This window comes from Diadema setosum, chromosome 21, assembly GCF_964275005.1.
Source record: "Diadema setosum chromosome 21, eeDiaSeto1, whole genome shotgun sequence".
NCBI classification, from domain to species: Eukaryota; Metazoa; Echinodermata; class Echinoidea; order Diadematoida; family Diadematidae; genus Diadema; species Diadema setosum.
Window position 1 is genome coordinate 28,200,364 of NC_092705.1, and position 26,955 is coordinate 28,227,318.

The following is a 26,955-nucleotide window of genomic DNA, read 5'->3' on the forward strand; positions in this document are numbered from 1 at the left end:
TGTGTGTTTGTGTGTAATGTGTGCATTCGTAAGGCTGGTGGGTGAATGTAACAGTTAAAACATTTGGGTCCGCTCAAGCTGTTGGCCAAATGCCACAACACACATCGACGCACACACAAATACACATTAATACAATGTAACATCATCATCATCAACAACAACAATCAATCAATTAGCTGTTCACTGTAGCAATAGCGGTGAACGAACTCCAGGGAATTACGGTGATTGAAGTGTTTCAGCATGAAAAAAAAAAAACATATGAGAATGTCTCTTTAGAACGGTTTTTAATCTCAGTTATTGGGGAGAGTGATTCGGCTCAGTCGGTGGCGCGTCTCCATGCTCGTAATCACTGACTCGGGCTCGATTCCTGCTGAGTCTATTTTTTATTGCTGAGAAATATTGTATAAAATGATGTCGTCCCGTTTAGGAAAAGGCAAAAACATACCTGAACTGTCTCTCAGATATTATAGGAGAGTCTAGGGCAATTACTCCCTGGGCAATTACCCCGGACCCTTCCCCTCTCCGTAATCCTAATCCTAATCTTGAACCTAATCCTACCCCTAACCCAAACTTCTACCCTAACCCAAACTCCTAACCCTAACCCTAATCTTTACTCGAACTTACCACTAACCAGTCCTTAGCCGGGGGATAATTGCCCTCTGGGGGTAATTGCCCGGACACGATCATAGGGTATTTAGAATGGAGGTCCCGAGTTTGAGCTACTCATGCACGACCCATACTCGTAAATGATCCAACTTCATTCATTCATAGTGTATAAAAAGCAGGGTGATAACATTGTGAAGTGGTCCAGCTACGTACCCCCTCCCCTCCAAGAAAAACGGGCAGATGATGCTGACCCATTTTACTTGTGCCAGGTGACTACCACAGTCAGGAAAAATGGCAAACGGTATCAACCAGGCATACTGCGCCTTTGCATTAGCTATGAATTTAATTCAGATATCTATTTTTCTCCGCTCGTTTTATGTTCTTTCTTATTTGTTTTATGCTCTTACGAACTGATTGTTCGAACCCCCCCCCCCCCACGAACTGATTGTTCTATAGCTGTATCATATCTATGTTCGTTCTATGTGCACAAGTAATGTTATGTACATCACCGCAGGCTCCCTTGTAAAGCAGGCCTTTGTGGCACTGAATGGGACTACCCTGTTTTTAAAGAAGACTTGATAAAATAAATAGATAAAATAAGAAATAAATAGAATACAAAGACTTGAACTAATCACTTATTTTCAAGATTTTTTTTTTTTTTTTTATAGCGTTGTTACTGTATAGGTAATAAACTTATCCTCGGTATTCTTGTTTTCAATGCAAGCAATAGGTATGATCTGGTATCATATATATATATATATATATGTGTGTGTGTCTGTTCAGGTATATATATTTATATACATAAATACATTCGACACACTACAGTAATCACAGAATAGAGCAGACGTACAGACTCAAGATTTCTATTTTCTTCTCTCTCTCTCCACACTCTTATACGCAGGCCACTCAGGTTATCTGTCCTTCCTTCCGTATTCTTCTATAACCCCCCCCCCCCCCACTCTCTCTCTCGCTCTTTCTCTTTTCAACCAACTTTCAAGATGTCTGTTCATGTGTCCAGTTGCATTTTAATACTCAGATTTACTCTGTGAACCGAATTCTATTTTATATACTTGTATTTTCGAAGAATAACCCTTGTCCCCCACCCCACACCCAGCAAACTGATATGCAACTCACTTAAAAGGCTTTGTCTAGCTTTTCATAACCTTGGGATTTGTTCTGTGTGGATTAAATGTGCGGATATTGCAAGCCGTGCGTGCTAGAGGGAAAAAAAAGTATACCTTGAGTGATACAATGAAAAGAGGGATCGAGGATATTTCGAAAAATCTCCTCACATTGACTGAGGCGAGGTCTTGTCCTCTGCCTATTCAGTTTGTAGGCTCAAAATGCCTGAGGAAATCTGCGGTTAACACCTTTATTCACTTTCTTCTGTCTTGCTTGTTGGGGATACCGTGCTATGTACGTTTGTGTGTTATATGACATGATGTCAACGTGTCCTAGCTTTGTAAACAACACTGTCATCCCTCCTCCCCAGTATGATCTTTACATAGACTGAAAAATATTTTTCCGGTAAATTTTGTATTATTTGTCCCCTATAATCCCTTTTACATGAGTGCTTAAAAATCAGCATATGAAGGGTTTGTTTGCAAAAATCGATAAGTCCATTTTTGAAGATTTTGAAGTACGATCTCTGTCATAAAGTACAAAATAATACCTTTTAGATGATATATTGGTCACTACATATAAAGGTATATTTTTGAAGTTATGGCCAAAAGAAGCGAACATTTTCTTATTATTCTCTTTATTTTTCTTGACCTTTAATCGCAAATATCTCCATTTGGTAAATATGGACTTATCGGTTTTTGCGAACAAACTCTTCATATATATATTTATATATGCATATGTGTGTGTTTACATATTAATTTGTTTAAATAGCAATGCCCACGTACACCATGTACATGTACTTTTACAGCATATGGTGACATGTAATGCTGTACGAGCTGAAATTTTCGCGTACAGATATTTTCGCGAATTGCTACTTGGAGGACATTTGCGCGTGTTGTTAATTTCGCCGTCGCGACGGTCTAACTGAACGTAACTATTTGCGCGTTGTTATTTTCGCGTGTTGTTATTTTCGCGGTTCAAAGGCGATACGCGAAATTCGCGAAAATAAAACCACCGCGAAAATTTCAGCTCGTACAGTGGTTCTTTTTACATTGTTTGTTATGGCACTGCTGCTGGTTTATGTGTATACTATGGACGTAATCATACGTACTGAATTCTACTCCACAATTTCTTACTTACTATTAGACGAGCTTGTAAAACATTTGAGCAACAACAATTAGACCTACATTAGGAAGATGAATATAGGTCTGTTGATCAAACGTTTAACTTTGCAGAACTTTCAAACATGGCATTGTGTAGCACAAGGAAGATTTAACAAAAGGATGCAGTTGTCCTATAGTTTTTAATCCTTCACGCTGGTGCCTCAAGGTTACAAACGACATTATGCGCTGGCGTTCGATTGCAAAAGAGTGACGTAAATAGGACATTGATTGGTGTCCGTCTTTCGTACATGGCTACAACAAAGCGCCATCTCTGTTGGCCTTCACGCTCGAGGTCCACGAATCAGTGCACAATTTGAAAGGGTTCACCAGCAGCCCGCAGCGAGCAGCACGCGCCACGGGAAGTCCGTCAGTATCCTCGTCACTCTCTGGAAGTACATATCGGGATCGCGCGCTTTCTTCAACCACATTTGGAAAGAAGTGCGTCTGCTAAGTGGTAGTGGTAGTGGTGGTACGCGCGACTACCCATTACAGCGTTATGTATCGACAGGGATTTGTTTACTACCGTTTACTACTCGTTGGGTCTCTTACCCTGTGTGCTTTTCGCCATGGCTCTGGGCAATCCACCCCAGCTAACACGAGTGAGTATAAACAGTGTAACTGCTGTTAATTTGAAGGATTAACGATAATCACCCACATGGATTTCAGGCAATTCTTGCATGCTTTCACATTAATGGCTCATTAGATTTTCAAATCCACTTTGTGATTTTGTCAAGCTATATTCGCATCGGAAGAAAGCAAAAAAAAAAAAAAAAAAAAAGAAGAAGAAGAAGAAAAAAAAAACAAAAAAAAACATTGTGCTTTCCCATGATATTGTACATGCTTTTTGGAGAGTTTAAAACATATCCGACTATCTATTTCGTGGCTCCACTGATTTTTGAAATGTGCAGCAAAAAGACCAAAAAAAAAAAAAAGGACATTCTGGTGAAGTTTGATATTCATACATTACTCATGCACACATAAACACACGCATTCATTAATAAAAAAAAAAAACGTATATACATATATATATATATAATGATTGTACAAATTATATATATGATATTACATAACTATAAAGAATGCTTTAAGTTATTTAGTTTTTAGGAGTCCAAATAAATTTTGACCTTGCCCAAACTATCGTACCTCCTAAAAGCCACATGATTGCCCTTGCTTTCTTTTGGAATGTTCAGCAGTGTGCGATTATAGTACAACCTAGAGCTTCATGCAAGTTCACCATATTATGTATCTATCTGCCTAATGCCAGTCAGAGAGGTATATGTGGTAGTAATCACAGAAAGAGAAAGAAAAAGAGAGAAAGAGATAGGAGAAAGGAATTACAATGTCCGGTCTACTTTCCGTAGCACGGACTTGCGTGTATATGGAGTTTAGTTTAGTTTAGTTAAGTTTTTTTTTTTTTTTTTATTTCATTTGGCGTTGATTTGGCTGGCCTTGTTTTGGTGGGAGTTTACAACGATACGAAAACAATTTGTCTAAGAGAACTCGAATTAAGTGGTCAATGTCTACGGGAGAGACAGACTCATCATTCCAAGAAAGTATGGTTAGCATCCCACGACATTTTGGGCTTCTATGATTAATCAAATATTTAAGCTTTTTAGTCAAAATTGATGAAAAAGGCAGACCCTTTTTAAGGTTTCAAAAAATCAAACAAAGAACATTGTAAAAACAGCTTCCATCCATTACGACAGTATTTAAGTAATAAAAAGAAGTAGCATAAGCTTTAAAGGGTGTGTAAAGTTCTGGTCGAGGTGAGGATTTAGCTTATAAGGTTTTGCGAGATATTCAGAAACCACTCTATGAGATGTCAAAGAGCATGCAGTTCTAAGGGGTATCAAAAGTTTATTCGATGAAAATCGGTTTTGAAATGGCTGAGATATCCAAAAACAAGGTGAAACAAAGAGATCCTAATAAAGTTGTGGCATGTCACCTTTTATTATTAGTACTTTTTTTTTGGATATCTCAGCCATTTGAAAACAAATTTTCATCAAATAAACGTTGAATCCTTCTTAAACTTATATGCTCTTTCATATTTCATAAGAGGCTTTTCATTATCTCACTTAGGAATGTTCAAAACATGAATCCCCATCTCAACCAGTACTGTACAGTCCCTTTAAGCTTTACTACATTAGATATCCCGAAGGATGACTGTAACATGTGCCTTAATAGATGTATAGTTTTCATGATATCAGGCTTGTGTGGTCGGAATCTGGGTCGAGGGTCAGGTTTATGTGTGTCAAAGCAGATTCACAACGACTCGATTTCTCGTATTATGGTTGTCTGCCCTAGCACGAAAATGGTTTGGTAATCACAAACTGATTTTTCCTTCCGTTAAGATTTGGCCCCGAGCTCGCTGGTCCTTTCAAAAGGTTCCACATCGTCACTGTGCATCGAACCCTGATTAAGATAATAAGAAAATATGCGTATCAGGGTCTCAACTGTCTACAATGCAGTGCGACACGCCTAAGTTGCTTTGGGTCGTAATTGTGTGTTTGTTTTGCAATAAGGACGTACCGTCGGTAGCCTGCGCGTCTGCCTCCAGATCCAATGAACCCGGGGTCAATTCCCGAGTCTTGGGCCAGTCACAAATCAGTTGCGATGCGTCGGCGATGGGTAAAACCCGGGAAATTTTAACAAAATCTTGAGACAGATCTCACGATTTTGCACCCGTCGGAGGCGCTCATCGGACGCCTGCGGCTTGTCGCTGATTTTTTAGGCATCGCCACACCCGTCGCGGTCCCTAACTTTGAACTTAAAATTGCAAGATTGCTCGCAAGATTTTTCACCCATTTTTGGCATCCCAGACTCAATATCCGATGACCTACGATGCCCTCCGATTAATCGGAGGCGTCATCCGAATAATCTGAGACTAGTCGCAAGATTCTGTGTGGGATTGGAAATTCAGGTTGAGATTCAATGTCTGCGAGTAGTCTCCGGCGCCCACCGACTGAATCGGAGGCGCCCTGCGACGATTCGTACGCTTTCTGTGATCGTCTCCGACGATTCGTACGGTGGAATCGTAGTAAATCGCCGTGTATATAAGGGCGCCTCCGACCGGATCGCTAATATAAAAGTTTGAGACGCTCTTGCTGCAGGAGACTGTGACAGAAGATTTTGAAGATTAAAAATTAAAAGAAAAGACGATCGCAGATATCGTCTCCGATCGCCTCCGATGCAATCGGAGGCGATCGGAGGCTAATCCCACGATTTTTCGACAAAACCGGGTCAAAATCCTTGAAAAAATCTCAGACAATGTGACTGCTCCACTTTTATTAGGATTATTGCTAGGATTGTTCAAGGATTCTTTATTTTCTACGACGACCCCCGGCCAAAACTAATCCCCGACAGATCGCCGACATTATTGTGACTGGGCCATCATTCATTCATCGCAAAGAGCGGGTGCTGACCCGGTGAAGGGGCCACAAACCTACCCACCCACACAAAAATGTTTAATGCATTTATCTTAAAATATGAAACTTGCATTTAACGGAAGAAGAAGAAGAAGAAGAAGGAGAAGGAGGAGAAGGAGAAGAAGAAGCAATAAAAACCCAGAATTATTTTGCTGTGGTGAAGTGCTGTAGCCGTTTACTGTAATTTCTTTACTATTCATTCATAGTGTCTCACGCATGAGCAAGAGGAAAAAATTCTTTTATTGAGCCTTTTTTTGTGTGTGTGTTCATAACATAACTATTTGTTTGGGTTTACCGAATTTTCAAAAGTCTCTAAATCTATGACTGATTCGTAACTTGGAACCTCATATTAGAGGATCAAAGTTCATTTTTCAATCTCAGATTGAAATGAAATATCCTTCAGATTTTGCGCAGGGGCTCGTTTCACAAAGATTGATCGTGAGATTGATCTTACGATTGACACTGTTCAAAAAAGTTACGCTGGATCTGCCATTAGATTTGTGTTCTAAATCAAGCGTAAGTATCTTTATGAAACAGACTTGCGATCGGTATTGATCTTACGCTCGATTCACTGAGTTACGCTCAATAAATCGAGCGTAAGGTAAATCGTAAGTTTATGTGAAACAGGCCCCAGATTGATCAAGTTAACTATTTCTATTATCTGTGTGCAGTGAAATTAAGAATTTCCAATTGAATGAAGATAGGACAATGATTTCTGAAGAGCTATATGTCTTAAGTTTGTTTAGGACCGTTTGCACCCATATAGTAATGGGATGCCAACCACGACCATTTTTATCCTGCCTGTGTTAAAAGAAAATAAGGACAGAAAGAAAAAAACAAACAAACAAACCAAGACAAAGAGAAAGACTAGAAATGGGGAAGGAAGAAGAAACCACGTCCCTTGAGATTCTGTCCAGGTGTTATTGATATGCCTGCCTCGGATATTATGCAGGTACAATATTTCCCGCAAAGGTTGCGCGTGTCTTCCTGCAACAAAACACAGGTTATAGGACAAATCTGGAACAAAGATATAGTTCTGTATAATTATGTTCTGCCCCTGATGAGGTCGTTATACCTATGCAGCGGGAAAGACCCTAAACAGCATTAACCAAAGGAAAAAAAAAGAGCAAAACAAAACAATCACATATCTTTTAGATCGTTAAAGGCTATACCCACACAGTTCATTTAGTTTGGTAGCGTCCTGTCTGCAGACAGTAACAGGATGGCCCTTTTACTTCTCTGTAGCCCTAAGTACAATACATTTTGAAGGTCGCTGATGATTTATGCATGTTTCAACACAGGACGCGCTTTGCTTTGTAAACGTAATGAACCCGCAAGATTTCTTTGATCCGTTGTCATTGCCGTACGAAAGATCAAATTACGGAAACACAACCTCACCACTTGGTATACAAGTGTCATAGATAATACCAGCATGTAATACCAGCATAGTGTCGAGATAACCACCTGAAGAACGTACGACCGCGATCTCTCCTAGTTTGCGCTAAATCGTGGGTTAAACAACAGTGGTAACCCTTGAAGGAGTACAAGTTTGATTTAATGTTTAGTATAAATTTTGATGTAAAGATAAGCTGCGTGTACCTATCAATTTGATCTACCCGGGACGCACAAGACTTATAATTATGTTTGTTTGCTTGTTGGCCTTTACTCTACTTATCAATAAAGGGATCTAAAGTTTTGGTTGAGACCTGATTTTAGGTTTCTAACATTTTTTGGTGAGATAATGAGAAACCTCTTTATGAGAGAGCATGTAATTTTATGAGGAATTCAACGTTTATTTGATGAAAATTGGTTTTGGAATGGCTGAGATATCCAAAAAAGAGCGAGTCTAATAAAGTGTGGGACCCACACTTTATTACGATCGCTTCGTTTTACTTTGTTTTTGGATGTTTCAGTCATTCCAAACCTGATTTTCATCAAATAAACTTTGAATTCCTCTTAAAATGGTATGCTCTGTACTATATCATAAGTGTTTTCTTGGTATCTCGCAAAAAGTGAAAAGCCCAATTCTCATCTCCACCAATACCGTACCATCCCTTAAGTCAAAACAAAATAGAATTACATTGTTGTAAAGATAAAAAAACTCACAAGTAATACAAAGAAGCCCCCCCCCCCATCCCATGTACTACCACAGCATAGCTCTTGTTATGAAATATTCATGGTTGCATAAATCATAAAAATCAGTAGGCCTACATGTCGTTTTAATCAACTGACCCGATTAGAATAATTCAGAAATTTACACTATTCATTGTGGTGGGCTGGATTCGGTGCTGTTACCATGCTGGGCTTAAAGTTAATAATCATCTTTGTCCGGCAATAAACCCCATGCAGGCTACTGTTCATGAGGTCTTTTGCGTCGTGTATATAGATTCCATGGAAGGTCAAATAATTTTTGATACCCATAAGGACGTTTTTTTTTTTTCGTGTATTCTTTAAATTTTGCTATTTCAGTAACGTGAATCTATATGGTTTTTATTTGTGTGAATGACTGTAAAAGTGGATCACATTTTATTCATGTCTTATACTCCGTTAAACTGACAAAGAAAACCCGTAACAGCAAATGCTGTCTAGATATAATATTACCAGATGTAATTGATGTTCGATTTTATATACTGTAGTATCTGTCTATCGATGTATGTATCTATCTATCCATATAATATATATATATATATATATATATATATATATATATATACATATACATATATATATATATATATATATATATATATAATATATATATATATATATATATATATATATATATATATAATATATATGCGTACCTGTGTTTTGGTGCCTTGTCTGCTACCGGCGGTTTCACGCTGTCGCGATCCTCAGGCAGACTGACAAAATGGTATGTTTCTGTGCTCATGTGGCGCGATGGATCGGTTTGACGCATGGATGGTTTTTCTTTTCCGGTGTCTGCATTTGGATATATAAGCTCGGACCTTTTATTGAGTGCGTTTTTGTTTTCGGATGATGATGGCCTTCTCATCGAGGCAGAGGTTGCACAGGCTACTCCTTCTTAGAGTTAAGTTTGACTTTTTTTTTTGATGTCCCATGTCATATATATATATATATATATATATATATATATACATATATACATATAGATAGATATATGTATTATATATATAGTATATGAACCCTCCGGTAAGATGGTACTGTATCTTCAGCTATATCTAAAACAATGATATGTTGTGCAATATTAGAATCTTGAAAGCACAGCGATCCTCTGTTCAAAGACTTGCTGAAAATCTAGATCGCACCTAACCTCAAGGAGCATGTAACAAAAGTAAAGTAGCCTGAGGCAGAATTCTTATCGTCAGTATTAAGCGCTATATAAGTGTTATCTATTTATTTATTTATTTTGTGGAGATTAAGCAATTTAACGAGTTTCATTCAGTAAAATTAAGATTTGGTACTTAACTGTGGACATGATGATGATAATTTCTGTAGAAAATCACCCGAGAACTTGGTGGGATAAATGACTGGGGACTGTTGACATTTGACCCCGCAAGAATCAGGAAAAGGGACTCTCCCCGTGGGTCGGTTATCCACTAACCCCACCCCTTTCCCCAGAAAAAAAAACCAATGAATACATTTTGTTCTGCGGCTTCTTCAGTAGAAAATCTATAGCATAGGTTGGATTCATTTAATGAGCGCATACACGAGACATTTTAACGAGGTCGTGTAGTAGTGGGAAAACAAAGCATGGAGAACTTGACTGTGTATACAAAATCCGAGCAATCGAAGGGGTTCTGTTATTCTTTCCTTTTAATGTGACGAATGGGGTCACTTGTTGACTACCAATTTAGCACGCTTATGAAAATAAGGAAGAGAAACATACAGTCTGTCGTTCTCGTGACAACAGCGTTTAATTTCAAACCTGTTTACAATGATCCTGTCGTTAGAGAGAATTGACATCACATCAGTCAGTGTCAAAGTTTTGACGCTTTTAGGCTTTTATCCCCTGTTTGGTCACAGCCTAGTGTAAAGTCAAGAAGTCGTCAGACTTTTCTCTGAAGATGTTTACATCCATGTCTCGATCTGATGTATGGAATGTCAACATAGCCCTTACGATTAAATCTTCTGCCCTAGATCCCATTTTGGTGCCTTCTCATAACTCCACAAACTGCCTCTTTCGTCCACTTATGAACATCGTTTGTCTGTCAGAGTAGATCTGTATCTTTCCTTCGTCTCACAGACTTGGGGCAATTCATCAAATTTTTTGTCAGATATTTTTTTCTTTCGTACAAACTGTTTTGAGCTGTTAAAATCTTTGTATCTGATTTGCGGAAAGCAAATTTGTAAGAGAGAGAGAGAGAGAAAGAGAGAGAGAGAAAACTCTGATAGAACGCTTGATGAAATGCCCCCTCCTCCGACTGATCTAGATCAAATTACGATTCAGAACTTGCTCCTGAAATAACGAACCGTAAAGGATAAAGGAATCGAGTGATTAATTACTACCTCATATCGTTACTGTTTTCATGAAATGATCTTTGAATTAATTTTGTTTAAAGTTATAGTTTTACTGGCCACGCTGGCCGTTTCTGTTGAAAACAACAACAACAACAAACAAACTAAACAGCAACACCAGTGTCAACTTCTACAGTTTCATCAAAAAAGATGACACAGAAAATAGATTTGTTGCTATGATCGACTAGTATTGATATTGCGTAATTGTACTTTGGACAAATTGATTTCTCCATACAAAAGACAAGTTTTTTTTAATTCCTTCTATCTTTCCTTTAGGGGATATAATGTTACGCTGAATTCAATTAAAAGAAGAATATGTAAATCTCATATCCCCATTAGCTGTGCTCACGTTGGCGTATTCCCGATATTGAAATGATGACTCGATTGCTCTTGATACCCTAATCACCAATATGAAGTCATTAAGATACGGCTTATCATTTTATTTGTGATTAAGTTTACTACAATGATAGAGCAACCTAAATTGACTCCAGCAAGTCCATCAACATGATCAACGCAAATGTATGAAAATACCAGCTAAACATTTTGACTTCCCCTTGAATAGAAGGGAATATAGCTTTAAGCAATTCTCGCATATGAGCTCCGACAAGAAATTTTTCAAAATGTATTATAGAGATCACGTTCTTGTTTGTGTGCCAATAGGTAGAGATAGTATCAATCCAACCAGGGGGAGTTTCATGAAGCTGTTCGTAAATTTACGAACAACTTACGAGCGACTGGTGATCAGTTGTGATGTGCTATACTTACCAAAATTTCAATAATTCAGCACAAGAACTGATCTTCAGTCGTCATAAGTCTTTCGTAACTTTACAAACAGCTTTACGAAACAGGGCCCTGGTATCCCAGAATGTGTAAGGCGAATCCCTGCCGGAAAGAGAACAGGGTCCTACAGTGTGAAACACAATGTGAAACACAGTGTGAAATCTCTTCATACTATTTAATTCGAGTGTTTTAACATGGAAACAAATGGTAAATCATCGATTTCACTGTGTGAAATATGAACTGTTCCTTATCGTATATATTGCATTCCATCTGGCATTGTTGTATATTTTTTTACCCCCCATATGTATTCTTTCTACAAACGTATCCCAAAATGTGCATTAATGCGATGGAACATACTATATTCATATGATTTATGGTATATGGTCAAATTTTGTTCTACATTGTATTTAACACGGAATTCAGAAATAAACTGAACTGATCTGAACTGAAACCGAACATAACTACGTATGTGAACAGTATGTGACAGACCACACCACATCAGTGTGAAATCATCTTCGTTTCATACTGTTAAACTCGAGCGTACTCGCCATATTTACATAGCCGACTATGTAACAAATTGTGAACACACTGTGGGACATTGTGATCTTTCCAGCAGGGATGTTATTCGTCTGAGAAGGATCTTTATCAGGATTTCGGTCTGATAATCTATTCTGAAACTTAATCAATTACTTAATTTCGCAAATTTTACAATATAAAAAAGGAAAGATTTTGTACTAATCTGGCCATGACAACTTCCGCTGTCGCCCCCACCCCGAAAAAAAAAGAACAATAACAGCGAAAGTTCTCACAATGTGCCAAAAACAAAGCTGGAGGTCATTAATCAAAATCATGCAACCGGCAGAGAAATTTTTTATGGCAAACGCAATTAAGCTGAGGTGCATTATTGCCACCGCGAAATCGTAATTTGCCTTCCGTATTATAGGCACTTTTTTTTTTAAAGAAGAAACTTAGTTCAATTTCATCGCTCTATATCCTCGTGAATCTTTCAAAGACAGTACGCGGTGTATAGGGAAAGAGGCCATGGAGAGGAAAGTAATTTGTGAAGGAGAAATAATTAATACCTTTCACCGGAGACTTATAGGATATCCTCGTCTAATAATCAGTTAATGGGGCTCGCACCAGTCATCTGACTGGAGCAGACATATCACACTGGCTGCAACACAAGAGTTAAAAAGAAATAAAGATAAAATCCGAGCCGACAATATCACAGTTTTTTTCTTACTTTCAATAGTGTATGGAATAGATTGATTCTATTACTTTGTGTCCGCTAGGGAGGGGCGGGGTTGGTAGAAGATGGAATGAGTTGAGATTTTAATACATCAATCTACTGATAACCATAACGACATAAAAATGAAAGTAATATTGAAAATAGTGAAAAAATTACAGTTTTGATAATTATGACAATATTTCGTGTGATAATGGTTATCGCAAACACAGTGGTAGCTCTTTACTTAGGCTGATAACAGTATGATATTCTTTACCTAAGTAGCCTCTTTAAAGTGATCTCTGTTTAACCCTGATATCTCCGCCCATTTTAAATGTATGCCACTAACACGTATCCGCCTGGGTCAAAAGGGACACGGCAGCGGCTAAAAACGTTCTGTCTGTATAGGATTGGTATACTCTCAGGGCGGAACTTGAATCCACAGTTTGTTTGTTTGTTTGTTTGTTTGTTGTTTTTTTGTGTGTGTGCCTAGTTCAGAGCCTCATCCAAACTACAAAGATGTTCTTCTGTAGTTATGAGAAACAAACCACCCCGTGAAGATGCAGTATATATAAAATCTGGAGGATGTTTCGCAAAGAATTTAAGTCAACCTTAAGTTATTTTTTTTAAGATCAACTTAGAATTATGGTATTCCATTGGTTTTCCTATTTAGTCTAATTTAATATTTTCATGATTCACTTCAAATTGTCATAAAAAATTTACAGAAAAATGATTTGTGCTGGATTTTATTTTGTACGCCTTATGCCTGCACGACAAAAGTATCCAAAATATTCGTCATCATTGAAGTCACACACAGCACACCATAATTTAAGTCGATCTTAGAATTTCAACTTAAATTCTTCGTGAAGCATGCACTCTCCTGAGTGTATTCTTCATGCTTCGTCTTGGGTCATCCACGATCTGGGCTAATGTTGTACTTCTTCCCCTCCCCCTCCTTATTTTTTTTTTTTTTTTCATTTTTAATCATGATGATGATGATGATTTTTTTATTTTTTTTTTTTTGACAAGGCCGATCATGGAACGGTTATGAAGCAACCTCTCTTCCCTTACACTGCTGTTATACTTTGCTTACCTAGTATGTCGTATACTTAGGTGAAATAAATAAATAAATAAATAAATATATATATATATATATATATATATATATATATATATATATATATAATATGTGTGTGTGTGTGTGTGTGTGTGTGTGTGTGTGTTATGTGAGCATAATCTGGCTAATATCGTATTAGTTAGGTTCATTTTGAACTGTATAGTTTAACCGCAAGTCAGCTTGAATTACGCTAACTGCAGGAGCCCAAGTGAACTTAAACTTTAAAGGCATTAATTACCATTTGCAGATGAAACAAACACTCATGCTGTAGTGCTTCCAAGTGAGTTAGGAATATAAACAACCAATGTAAACATTGGAATCGGTATAATCGATGATAAATATTGTTGAATGTACAAAATCTGAACAATTATAGTAAAAAAAAAAATGTTAGAATAAACCGTCTACCAGTGTCTACAGCTATGCTTTATTGATAAAAATAGTGATATCTCCTTATATCTTAGGCATTATTACAAAATTTTTATGTAGGGATGTTTTGCGCTACAACTGACTTACACATAATATTATGCATCAACAACTAATGTGATATCTCGAACATTTTTGTAAATCACTGCGCTCTCAACGGTAATCAGTACTTTAAACGTTTGGGTCCGTGCAAATGCCAAAGTAGTTGCTACTGAGTTACCAATGAATTTTACTCGACGCTTTTGACCACAAGATTTCAGTAGTAAAATCGTGAGTAGACCGACGGTACATGTCCATAGCGTCATATAGCTAACAAAGTGTGAAGACAGTTATCGAAGAAGGAAAATATTTTGTATAATAATGTAATGTGAAACGTACAGGAGAAAAAAACACAGTTTTGACTGCAAGAGGTTATCTTTTAGGGCAAACTCCACTTGAAAGTAGATACTTTTTTTCTTCAAAGGCTATGGTCTTCTGATATTTTTGTGTGTATGGATTTCTTCACTTAAGCCACGTTGCATACTTTTAATGGTAAACAACGTAAGGCTGATTTTTCCCCTATCACTCCACTCCCTAACTACCAGCGACGTAAATTAAACAAACATACAAACAAATCGTTGCTGTACATAAAAGCGATTCATTTTCGGTAGAAGTTTTCGTTCAGTACTGAAAAGAAGGTTTGTACCCGCAATGGGATAAAATCCGTAATTACCTATTACTCCCCTCTCCAGATAAAATACATGTAATTTCTAAAGATCACAAGTGGATGTGCTTTTTTCAGTCGCGTTATAATCATGGACCACTGTTATTGTTACATGGACAGAGTTAGTTACGCGTTGTATCAATTTACATTTCCGGCGGCTACTCACGCAAGTGTAATTTATTTTTCTCGAAATTGGTGCTAATGGTCAATATTAGTCGATGACATTTTGGGAAAAGGTGACTCCGAAAGAGCGGAATACTTAACTAATGGTCAGCGAGACAAAGGATCCGCATTTAATGATCACTTCGGTGCGTGTTTGTTGGGGGTGGGGGGGGGGTGAGGGAGGAATCCACGGAGTGTCGATCGCGCGCACTTAAAATCGCTCCGTTAAACTGCTTCTGTGTTCCATCGTGAACAAGGGTATACATTTCATGTCGCTGTGCAGATACCAGGCTAACGAAAAAGGGAAGTTAGTGTATCCTTTCACATCGAAGCTTCATCTCGTGAACTCCTTCGTCCGCCGCCCTGGATTCAGTTATAGCTATTGATACCGGTAGAGAGTCGCACGAGTACCACTTGTGTCGTGCAAGGCATCTTTGTCGGTTAGATCCGGTCACACCCGCTATTTTTTCTAATAAATGATAATTTTTGCACGTACTCAAAAGTAGAAATTGATAAAAGTGTTCACGGACTAGGCATGATCCAACGTAATGGTTACAGAAAAAAAAAAAGTATTTTAGTGCATGCTCAGTTGGTGGTAGTGATTTCAACACTTATTTCATCATAGATGCTCATCATTAAGAACAATATCATGACATAGTTAATGGGAATTAGATCAAGAATGTGACCCCGGATTACAAACCATCAAAAATTTCCAGAAATGGATTTTTAGTTAATACTTCATTCTGAAAGAGTATAGCTTTTAAATGACATATAATTCAATTACAAGTGAACTTTCCAAACACTTGCCAATAATGGAAAGAAAGTTCACACACGGGAAAAGTGTGTACTGAGAAAAGAGGTTTTAAAGTTTAGGGTCTAGTCAAGTGCATAACTTCAGCAAGCTGTGCTGATATAAAACTCCAAGGCAACCGCTGTGGAGAGATTATTGAATTAAACTGAAAATTTTCACGTCATTCTATCCATGACCGATACTATAACTTCCAACTCAATAGCATTGTCTCAGAGATGAAAGTGAAAAGTGTTTGAAGGGTTACAGTGCTCCGAATTCTTAAACCTGATGAGAACTCCTATACGTCAGGCCAAAACAAGTTCTTCTGAGAAAACAAACAAACAAGCTGTAAAGAAGAACATTTCCCATTCGTTTTATCAATGATCCCAAACTTTTGCCTTGATATGTCTTGATTTTATTTGTAGAATGTGGAATATAGAACAGTAAAACCATTGAATTAACAAAGAAGCAAACCAGGTGTCTTAACCTAGTTTAAAGCTGCCATGTGGACACAATTATATTCTAACAACGTATATATAAAGTAACTCTGGGCATCATGTGTTTTGTGGTCTTTATGGACTGAAATATTGACCACTTTGAAAAAAAAAAGAAATCTGGGATAAGGCAGGAAACCAAAAGGAAACCGATTGATAGGACGCACGAAATTATCACCGCAGGCATGAGGTGTTTACAGTGGGATGCGTGAAATTTTGGCTGAGCACATAAAAAGAGGTTTGGCCAGTGAAAATAAAGCAACTGCTCAAACTGATTTCCCCCCTGACAAATAATCTCGCGGGGAGTATCTTTACATCTTTACTAGTCATATTATTATACAATACGCACGTATAGGTTGTCATGGGCGACCGCTCCAAATAATCTAATTCCTTATATACAGCTCGCTCGTAACTCGGTCAGATTATCGTGACTGTACTGTTATTTCTTACTTTTCAAGCAGGTGGGGGCTTAGACTTAGCAAAGGAATTAGTCAGTAATGCTGTGATATTCCTCCGTTTCAAGTATTCCCCATGAAACCGAATTAAGAGCTATAGGCGCTTCATATACTGCGTAGATTTCGATAATCCCAACGTTAATCATGCATGTGTAATTCCCTTACTTGTATGGCATTCCATCCAACGAGTGTATTCCGTCTGCTTATTTACAATGATTAATCTTCTTCTTCGGTTCGCTTACCGGCATATGTTAGTCAGGCTCCTTTCCTTATTAAAGAAAAGGGCACCAGGCCGCAAACGTTTTCCCGCAGCTCTGGCTCGGATCGCTACAGTATACGCGCTTTTGTCACTGAGTGATTATACTGTTTTAAGCGCATGATATACATAGTCTTGCTTTTACATCCAGAGATATTAGCGAAGCGTGCGTTTATAGGGCTTGCCAGCTGTAAAGGCAAACCCGAATACATTTTTAATCTAACATGCAGAGCTCGCTCTCACCATACGATGTACCAGCTCTTATTTTGCAAATTGCCCAGCGCATCATCACGCGTGCAGAGTAAACAAATAAGCACTGTGAAATGATGACGAAGTTCAATGCTTCACAGACAGCTTTGTCACAATCTCCATTTTGAAATGGGTACAACACAATTCAAATAATGATTCTATGACTGTCGCTGTTGTGTGTCCCGCATGGGTTGAATAGTTCACAAAAAAAAGTTCGTCTGCACCCTTCCCTTGCCGATGTCATCAGTCCACTGAGTAGCGGACAAACAGACTTTTGAGAATGCCAATTCTTGCCTGGCACTGTGTGATATTTGTTCCAATGTGTTGCGTTCACTGTAAAAGCATCGGTGTTAGATTTAACACCATGGGTGTTAAATCTAACACCGATCAAACTTCAATAGAGGACCACACCCACAGGTGTAGAAAATGTATTGTGACGGTATTAAAAAGTGTTCGCCTGGCATTTCGTGGTGTTGATTTGACACTGTGGCTGGTGATATTAAAAGACACTGCGCTAGAGTTAATTCAATAATGACACCACATGGTGTTGATTTGATATTGGTGGTGTTAATTTCAATGGTATAACACCCGTCCAGCTTCAATAGGGGACCACACCAACTGGTGTTACTGTGGTGTAAATGTATTTACAGATTTTTTCAAAAATCAAGTACTTTATCGGACAATTCTTTATCGTCTTGTTGAAGTTCAAAATTAACAAGAAGTGCAGTAACTAAGAAACTATTCAAAAAACAATTTTAAATTTTGAAATGACACCCGGAGGTGTTAATCTAACACCATGAATGAGCACCGGAAATTTAACACCAGCTCGGTGTTTCATATTTAACACCGGACTTTTTGCAGTGTTGCTTCAAAGTGCAGCTTACATGTTTAATATTGTAAACAACACCTGCCATTTTCCACGTTGGTTGAGCTTTGGGAGAGCATCAACATGGACAAATTCTGTTCCCGTTTGAAAGGGCACAGTTGAGCTTTAGTTAAGATCTGCTCAATTGGACGTATGACTGAATTGTGGCAGTATCGTTGATGGTGGAATGCGGAAATATATAGCAACTTCTGTTGCAGACCACGCAGTTATGATTTTGAATGCCCTTTCTTTCCGTCATGGATCTTACGTCAAATTGGTCTTTGCTGTAAGCAAGTAAGCAAAAACAACAACAAACAAGCAAACCAAAAACTTCAGGTGTTGTTATTGTGTGTGTCTGTGTGTGCGTGAATGTCTATGTGTGTCTGTTGTGTGCCCTGCTAACCAATCACATAAAATTAACTTGGTCGAGGCACTATACGTCACCGAATCCTTATAGACTTTAATTCACTTGTAAAGGATCATTGTATCTAGCCACGCAAAATCATTACTTAAAAGGAACTTTGTTTATAGCCAGTCAGAAGGCTTTTTCAAAGTTACATGTCAATGTAGCAACAAATTGTGCAAACAGGACACAAACTACTAAAAATGTTGAATGTGAGCGTATACAGTAGTTAGTCGACCGTTTTATTATCATAATATTCGAATTTCATGCGTAACAACGATAGCTTCCGACAACTGGAAAGTTACTTCAACCTTGCCAGAGAACTCACACATGCATACTAGTATGCATATAGGCCTATACAGGTCCCCAATATGAATGTACAGGAAGAACAGTTGTTCTGTAAAATGAACTGCGTAGACATGCACAATTTGTTACCTTGTATAACATACACCAGACAAGAATTACCGTTATGGTTTATGTGGGATTGCGCATGACGGCTACTTTCATTAATTCACAGACTTATATGCATCATCATTTTTTTTTTATGTACTATAGTGACTGTATGTTGATAACGACCACCAAAGCTCCACTCCAGCGTTGCAATACTTATATAGCAAGCAGGACGAATTGAGGCCCACACAATCGAAAATATGCAATGGTATAAGGCCTATCAGATTTTGTGCTGCAGAGAAAATAGCTTATTCAATCGAGATTTCTAGCAACCATAGTGATGATCCCGTCTAAATGCTTTATGAAATGAATAATTAGCAGTGATGAGGAATGCGATTTATACGGCGTGCAGGACTCCTAGCCGGAAGAATTTGAATTCGCATCTTGTCGAGGCGAACGTATTGGACAAAATGTTTTTGCCAATATTCAACCCCCTCCAAAAATAAAGTCCGTCATGCCCCATGGGTACGGCGTGTAAAGTTGTATCGGAAAAGGTTAGAGCATTAAAGATGGCAGGGCTCTCTATGTTTTAAGAGAACGAGCTGTATTGTTGTTTTCTCTATTGTTTTCGTTATCATCATAATCATTGTTATAACTATTACCGTTATTGTGTCATAAGTCCAATTATTGTCATTATTATTATGTTATTATTGTTATTATTATTATCATTGTTATTATTGTTATTGTTATCATTATTATTATTATTATTATTATTATCATTTTTATTATTTTTATTATTATTATTGTTATTATTATTATTATTATTATTGTTATTATTATCATTGTTGTCGTTACTTTTTAATTATCATAACTGCAATGAAATTATTTCATTGCAATGTTTATCATCACTGGTGCTACAATAATTAACACAGAGGTAATGATTTGATTCTTCTGATGGGAAAGTTCTGAGATTGTATATAGTACTCAGGAGCGATGATGGCATTATATAAAATCAAAACTTTACGTGAGACATGAACATAACCCATCGCATGCTGATGGATGCCAAATTCGGCAGACGTACATTTGGATAGCTTGGGGCGAGGGGTAATTAAAGCAGCTTTTGAGCACGAAAAATATTTGTATCTTTTAAACAATCTTGATGAATCCATTTAATGACCTCATAAAAGGCCCCAACGATACAATATTCTTTCTTCTTCTTTTTTTTTCGTCAGACTAAACGCCTGTTAGGTTTTGAAACATATAGTATCAAGAAGCATATTCGTGACAAGTGTCATTTTCGTGCACCTATTTGACCGAATGAATGATTAATGTTTCGATAAAAAAAGACCCAAATAATGTCACGTTAGCTGTATATAGTCACAATTTCTGTACATAATATAAAATGACAATGTCGCATTTTTGCTTGATCCCCCACAAAAGATGACAAGAAAGTCTCCTTGTAGTTCGTTTAAATGAGTGCCACCCAAGGATTTATGTCAGAGTCTGTTGCTGTTTTTTTTTTATACATCTACCTCTCACATGTCTTTTCTTTTATATCATTGTTTCTACCGAAGTTCCACCCCTTAACAGAGGAAATATCAAAAAGTTTACGTTCAGTTCAATACCGCTGTATAGAGAGTTTGACACGTTTTTTTTAACTATTTGAGTCTCATTTTGTTTACAGACGTCTCGGGATTAGAAACACAAGAACAATCGAATGAGAGCAACGAACTGACTATGTAAAGTTGTTCCTTCATTGCAAAAAAGGTGCTTTATTGAAACTTGTTCAAATTCGTTTTGAATCAATGGAATGATTCCGGTCATACAAAATTCTGTCTTGCCAAAAGATTCAGAGTAAGGGCTTGATTTCTATCAGTGCCAACTCGATATTTCGAATCAAAGCATTTTATTTCAAATCAATCGGCATGTGACACAGCTACTTGAAATACTTCTCTGCCATTTTACTCCAAATTCGGTCACACAATACTGCTTTATCATTTAAATGCTTTATATATCATATTAATGATCATATCCCATTGACGTTTTAAACCTTTTAAACCTTAAACCTTATATTATAGAATCGTCATGTCACAGCCCCAGTTGTCATACAACGCCCTAATCAATTGGTCACACCGGTAAAAAGAGTGCTTTATCAAAAGTTATTCAAGTTCGTTTTGAATCAAATGGAATGATTCCAGTCATACTAACTTCTGTCTCGCAAAAAGAGTTAGAGTATAATGGCTTGATTTCTGTCACTGCCATCTCGATATTTCGAATCAAAGTATTTTACTCTAAATCAATTGGCATCTAACATGGTCACTCGATGCATTTTCTCCCCTTTTTGCTCAGAATTCTGCCACACGATTCTGCTTATACATATATCATAGAAATTAGTCAACGTTGACTTTTAAACCTCTCCGCTCGCAAAAGAACATAGTCGTCGTGTCACAATCACGAAGTTGTCATACAGCCCCAAAATCACCCTGGTCGCACCGGAAACGCTCTTTTATTAATTTTTCTGGTTATGGCGTGTTTATCAATGCACGTTCTTTACAGACTTACAGGAGGCGTGTTAATATCCTTGATCGAGATACGTGCTCGGTGAGCACTCAATGACCGTAGCAACACGGTGCTCCTATCCATCAGAGTCCGTTATCATTTTTTTCTCCTCCATGTGGAATTCTGTAAACTGTCGTTTGGGCACGTTCTACCAATGTCTGAAAATGCCTTTTTGACACTCATCGACTTTACCCTACAAAGTAAACAGCAAAAATAACTAAATATTATTATTATGATAATCACAAATCAAGAAGTATGCCGTCAAATCATATCATTATGCCCATCAGTAAATGTGGGAATTAAGCTGGTAACCCTATTTAAGACGTAAATTCCCCCATCTTCATATACGACCCTGCTCTCTTTTCATCTTACTTATCCTCTAAACTTTAATATCTTACTCTTAAAAATAGATGATACCAAAATATCATTACTTGAATTGAGTGCATGCGGCAATATTAGCAGAACACATGAGTACATTTTGAGGAAAACTGAACATCCGTTCAAAAATTATGGGTTTTTATACTTTTGGTGCCACCTTCGCTGGATGAGAAAATTGCAACAATTCTTTCAGTCACTGCAGGACTATAACGGTGCTAAAGAGAATATAAAGAGAATTAGACATAACTTGATTCTTCTAACGTAATGAGAGAGCACTGGACTCACCTCTTTCAGAGATCAGGGGGAATAGTATTGTCCAAACCTGTGACTAACAAGTCGAGGGCAAATAATGTGCTTTTCATTAAAAAAAAAAAGATAATAATGATAATGTGAAATTCTCTTACATTTTTTTCACATTAAACTTTTTGAAAATTCTCTGCCAAAGCAGGTCAACGAATCGTGAATGTATAAATGATTTACATGGCAAAATGAAATAACTTTTTTTTTCCATTTTTTTTTTTGGGGGGGGGGGGTTATTTCGATATCGTTTGTTGCTGTACATTCCACTTGAATGCTTGAATGCTATACCAAAAGAATGTTCAAAACATTACCTCCTGTCAAGGAGTACGCATATATAATTTTGCCTAAATGTTCAAGTAGACACATATACAAAATATTCACATATACCAAACAATATATGTGTACACAATGTATTATGATGCTCACAACATAATATCTCCACTCAACAAGTAGGCCCTACACAAACAAAAAACATATAAATAAAACCCTTTGAATAAAAAAAAAACACATCTTCCCATCCCCCATAACACATACATAGATCTATTTCTCTTTATCATCAATCAATTAATCTGCCCTATATGTACGCCTCCAACCTAACATCCCTCCTTATCTTACCATTCACAATCAGGCACACATCTATAAACACTCAGCACACGCAAACGCCCACGCACAAGCAAATGCACACGCACACGCAAACGCCCACGCACACGCAAACACACACGCACACGTAAACGCACACGCACATGCGCTCATACACACGCCGACGGAACGAAGATTGAATGTTTCATTGCAGAAAAATAACCATTTCATGATCAAACAGATTGATAAATCGCAGCTTGGTTATTAGAGAGATGATTGCTCATTATGTCAGTTCCGTGTTCTTTGATTTTTGATGTCTGAAAATTGTTTTGATGAAGTTTTCACTTTCATTGTGTTTACACTGTTTCTGAGTCTTTGACGTTTGCCCTTGTGGTATAATAGTTGCGTCTTTTCGAATAAAGAGGCGGGCTTGATTACCGGTATGTATGCGACCACCAAGACTCTAACTGTTGACAAAGTGGCTCTGGGGAATTCTAAGGGAGTATGATTTGTCAAATTATGTTGACATCTCGTAGCATGGGCGCTCTAGGACCAACGAAAGAGAGACAAGACTACCACAGCGTCGTGTTTTGACGAGATCATGATTGACTGCCAGCCTTTTAGATGGCTTACATACTTGAAATTATATCCTGTAACCGCTCAATGTTTGATGTATGGGCGTGCGGAATTCTGTGTGCATAGTCAGTCCTATACATGATAACAGCTTTCATTGCTGTATGATAGATTCTTTCAGAAATCTTTGCAACAAGCAGTTAACGGTCATCTTATACTTAATAGGATCGGGGAAAATCAAGGTGAAAATGATGATGCGAAACTGATGTAAAAAAAAAAAAAAAAAAATGATGCGAACCGGTGTCGTCAGAGACTATCGTTGCTGTCAATGAATGCTTGATAACAGACAAACGAAAACTGTTGACAATAAACATAGTACAGAAAATTACAAAGATAAATAATTGCACAAATTTCTTGGATCATATAACAATGACTCCAGAATTATGACCTAACCATCTGCAGCTGTTGATGTCACTGCGTTGGTTCTCACTACTGCATACACGTGATGCATTTTAATTTAAAAACGAAAGAAAGTAGATTAGTGGTTGTGTCAGGCGAGCACGAAAACAGAGTATCTTCCCATGGTAACCACCATATTCGATGAATACTCTGGAGAAGAAACTGCACATTAAAACCTCAATTCTTATGACTTGTGAAACGGAAACTACTATTAAATCAGATATTCATAACTTACGTTACATCTAACAATAGAACTTCAAGAAATTTCAGATTACAGGTAACATTATTATCGCCTTAAATAAAACGAAACAATTAATTTCTCTGGTAAATAAAAAAGTAAATAAAGATGTCCCTCATCGATCATTATCCATTCATTTCTTCTGTACACAGCTGACGTAATGCACATGACGTCAACAATCCCGGAGCGCGCCGCCACATGCACCTCCAGCGACCTTTCATATGGACCAGACGATCTTTGTGATGGTACCCGTACCTGCCCGTATGGTGACGACGAATTCCTATGCGGTGAGTTAAGCTCCATTTGATATAATTTCAACTAATGAAGTGCGAAAGTGCCCTAATCGAAGTGCAGAACTGTAAAGAACCCTGCAAAACTGATGTAATCAACAGTGGAGGATCCAGAGGGGTGCACCAGGCGCGCGCCCTCCTTTATTTCTGTTAAAACAAAATAAATAGAAAGAAAAAATTGGGGGGGGGGGGAGAGGGTCTGCGCGCCCCTTTAATTTTGTTAAGGCACCTCTCCTTTACGAAATTCCCGGATCCGCCCCGATCAATATTACCACGGATTCTGCTATGATAATGCCATCATTGCTCCATACTCTAGTCTAATGTCATGTCAAGGATATTATCACCGTCTCATTAGTGAGACGAACCTTTGTTTGTTAAAGAGATTGTATAGTATTGGCTGAGAGGAGGATTGAGCTTGAAACTTTTTGCGAGGCACTAAGAAACCACTTATGAAATGTTATGGAGCTTACAATTCTATGAGAAATTCAAAGCTTATTTGATAAAACTCGGTTTTGAAATGACCGAGATATCCAAAAACAACGTAAACAAAGTGATCCTAGTATGAAGTTGGGTCCCACCTTCTATTCGAATACCTTTGTTCTGGATATCTCAGCCATTTCAAAACCAATTTTCATCAAATAAACTTTGAATCCCATTTAGACTTACATGCTCTTTCATAATTCATATGAGGTTTCTCATTATCCCACAAAAAGGTTGGAAACCCAAAGCACATTTTCAACCAAAACTATACCATCTCTTTTATGCCTGCTGGTCTTTGCATCATAAATCTATATGACATTTATTTAGTCTGGATTTACATAACGGGGGGAAATCACTGGAGATAAAATTTATGTTCCATTGTGTATGGTAGGATATTGAACTTTGACATGGGAAATATCTTCTGTCCTTTGTCTCAATTCTGAGGAAATGCAACATTACAAAGCTATGAACGTTCTTTGGGAATTGTTCATACACAGAACATGTTGGATATCCTCGGAGATTTACGCGTATCCAATCATGAAAACATGTCATATTTACACTTTGGATAGACAAGCTAGTCTATGATGGAATCTATGTTGACATTGGTTGATGTAAAGCGAAAACTCTGATGCTGAAATACGCCTGCATCAGCAACGAGGAATTACACCTCCCTCGTCACTGATCTCAAAGCAAAGCGAATTAACCCTCTTTATGCTTCACTTGAAACTGGACTCCACAATAACTTGTGACAAGTGATTTGGTTGCCATGGCTGGGTGGTTGAATGGATCTACAGCGCTTGCAGTATCTGCCACTTTTATTATGTATATATCTTTCTCTCTCTCTCTCTCTCTCTCTCTCTGTATATATATAGATGATGTTTTCATATCAGAATGCCACACAGTTTCGAGCAGAACACTTAAAAATGTAATGGCAAAAGTATGTGGAACATTGTTCATTCAATTGATACAAGTATGTATTGTGATAAGTAGCTGAACATTGTGCAACCCTATGTACAATTTGAAGAAGAGAGTCTTGTAAAGAAAATCGACTCAAACCAACTTTTAAATATACAAATCAACCTTCTTTACGTGCTCATTTACACCGATGAAAGTTAATTTGTCAATTAGTTGCAATAAAAGAACAACTCGACTCAAGAATTCATGAATTTGAAAAATTTCCTTGCGCAGTACCCGCTACATGCTATAAGGATTAGAATCAGAACGAGTTGTTGAACGGAAGCTATAGGTGGTCCAGTGGATACGAAGCCTGTCCGGTAATCAGGAGATCCTTAGTTCGAATCCAGCAAGAGTATGATTGTATGCCCATGTTTGTTTGTTTTTTTCATCATTGCTACTTCTAAAATACCGATTTGTCTGTGCCTATTTACGTCGTCAATCACTTGCAATATAAAAAGATTATGTCTTTCTCTGAGAAAAAAAGTCTTAAAAATTGTAAAGACGTGGAATATATAAGAATAAAATTTGTACTAGTTCTTTAGTTTAGAAAGCTAGCGCTAAAAGGGAGACTTCATTTGATACAGTGTGTGTGGGCGCCAACCTCGTCCAACATACCCAACCAAGACAAGTAAAAGCAACAAAATGAAGAAATAAATCAAAATCGCTTGCATGAATGAAGCTAGCCAGCGTCCAACGAAAAATTTTGCCTAAAAAAAGAAAAAAAAAATTAGGCGACTGTAATACAGGGTAGTATATGAAATGTATAATATATACATATATATTTATTCATTCATTTATCGTAGAGTGACTGCACGTTGATTCGAGGTCAGGTAATTTTAACTACAAAAACACAAAAGATTATTGGCTGAACCCACACGTTCGGCTGTGACTGACCGATTATAGAAGGTCAAATTAAATTAAAGGTCTGAAAATGTCAGTTACCACGTTTTGCGGTTGACAGTCGTGCAGGAAACCACATATCCGGCTCAATCTCTTTTTGAAGAGTGACAGCCC

The 26,955-nt window shown here is 37.6% G+C and overlaps 1 protein-coding gene across 1 annotated transcript in view; it reads left to right on the forward strand.

Annotated features, from left to right (window-relative positions):
* LOC140244455 (uncharacterized) overlaps positions 1 to 26,955 on the forward strand; it is a 91,228-nt gene that overhangs the window by 39,281 nt on the left and 24,992 nt on the right. The window contains exon 5 of the mRNA XM_072324094.1: positions 24,367 to 24,501. Within this exon, the coding sequence (XP_072180195.1) occupies positions 24,367 to 24,501 (135 nt within the window). The remainder of the gene's footprint in view (positions 1 to 24,366; positions 24,502 to 26,955) is intronic.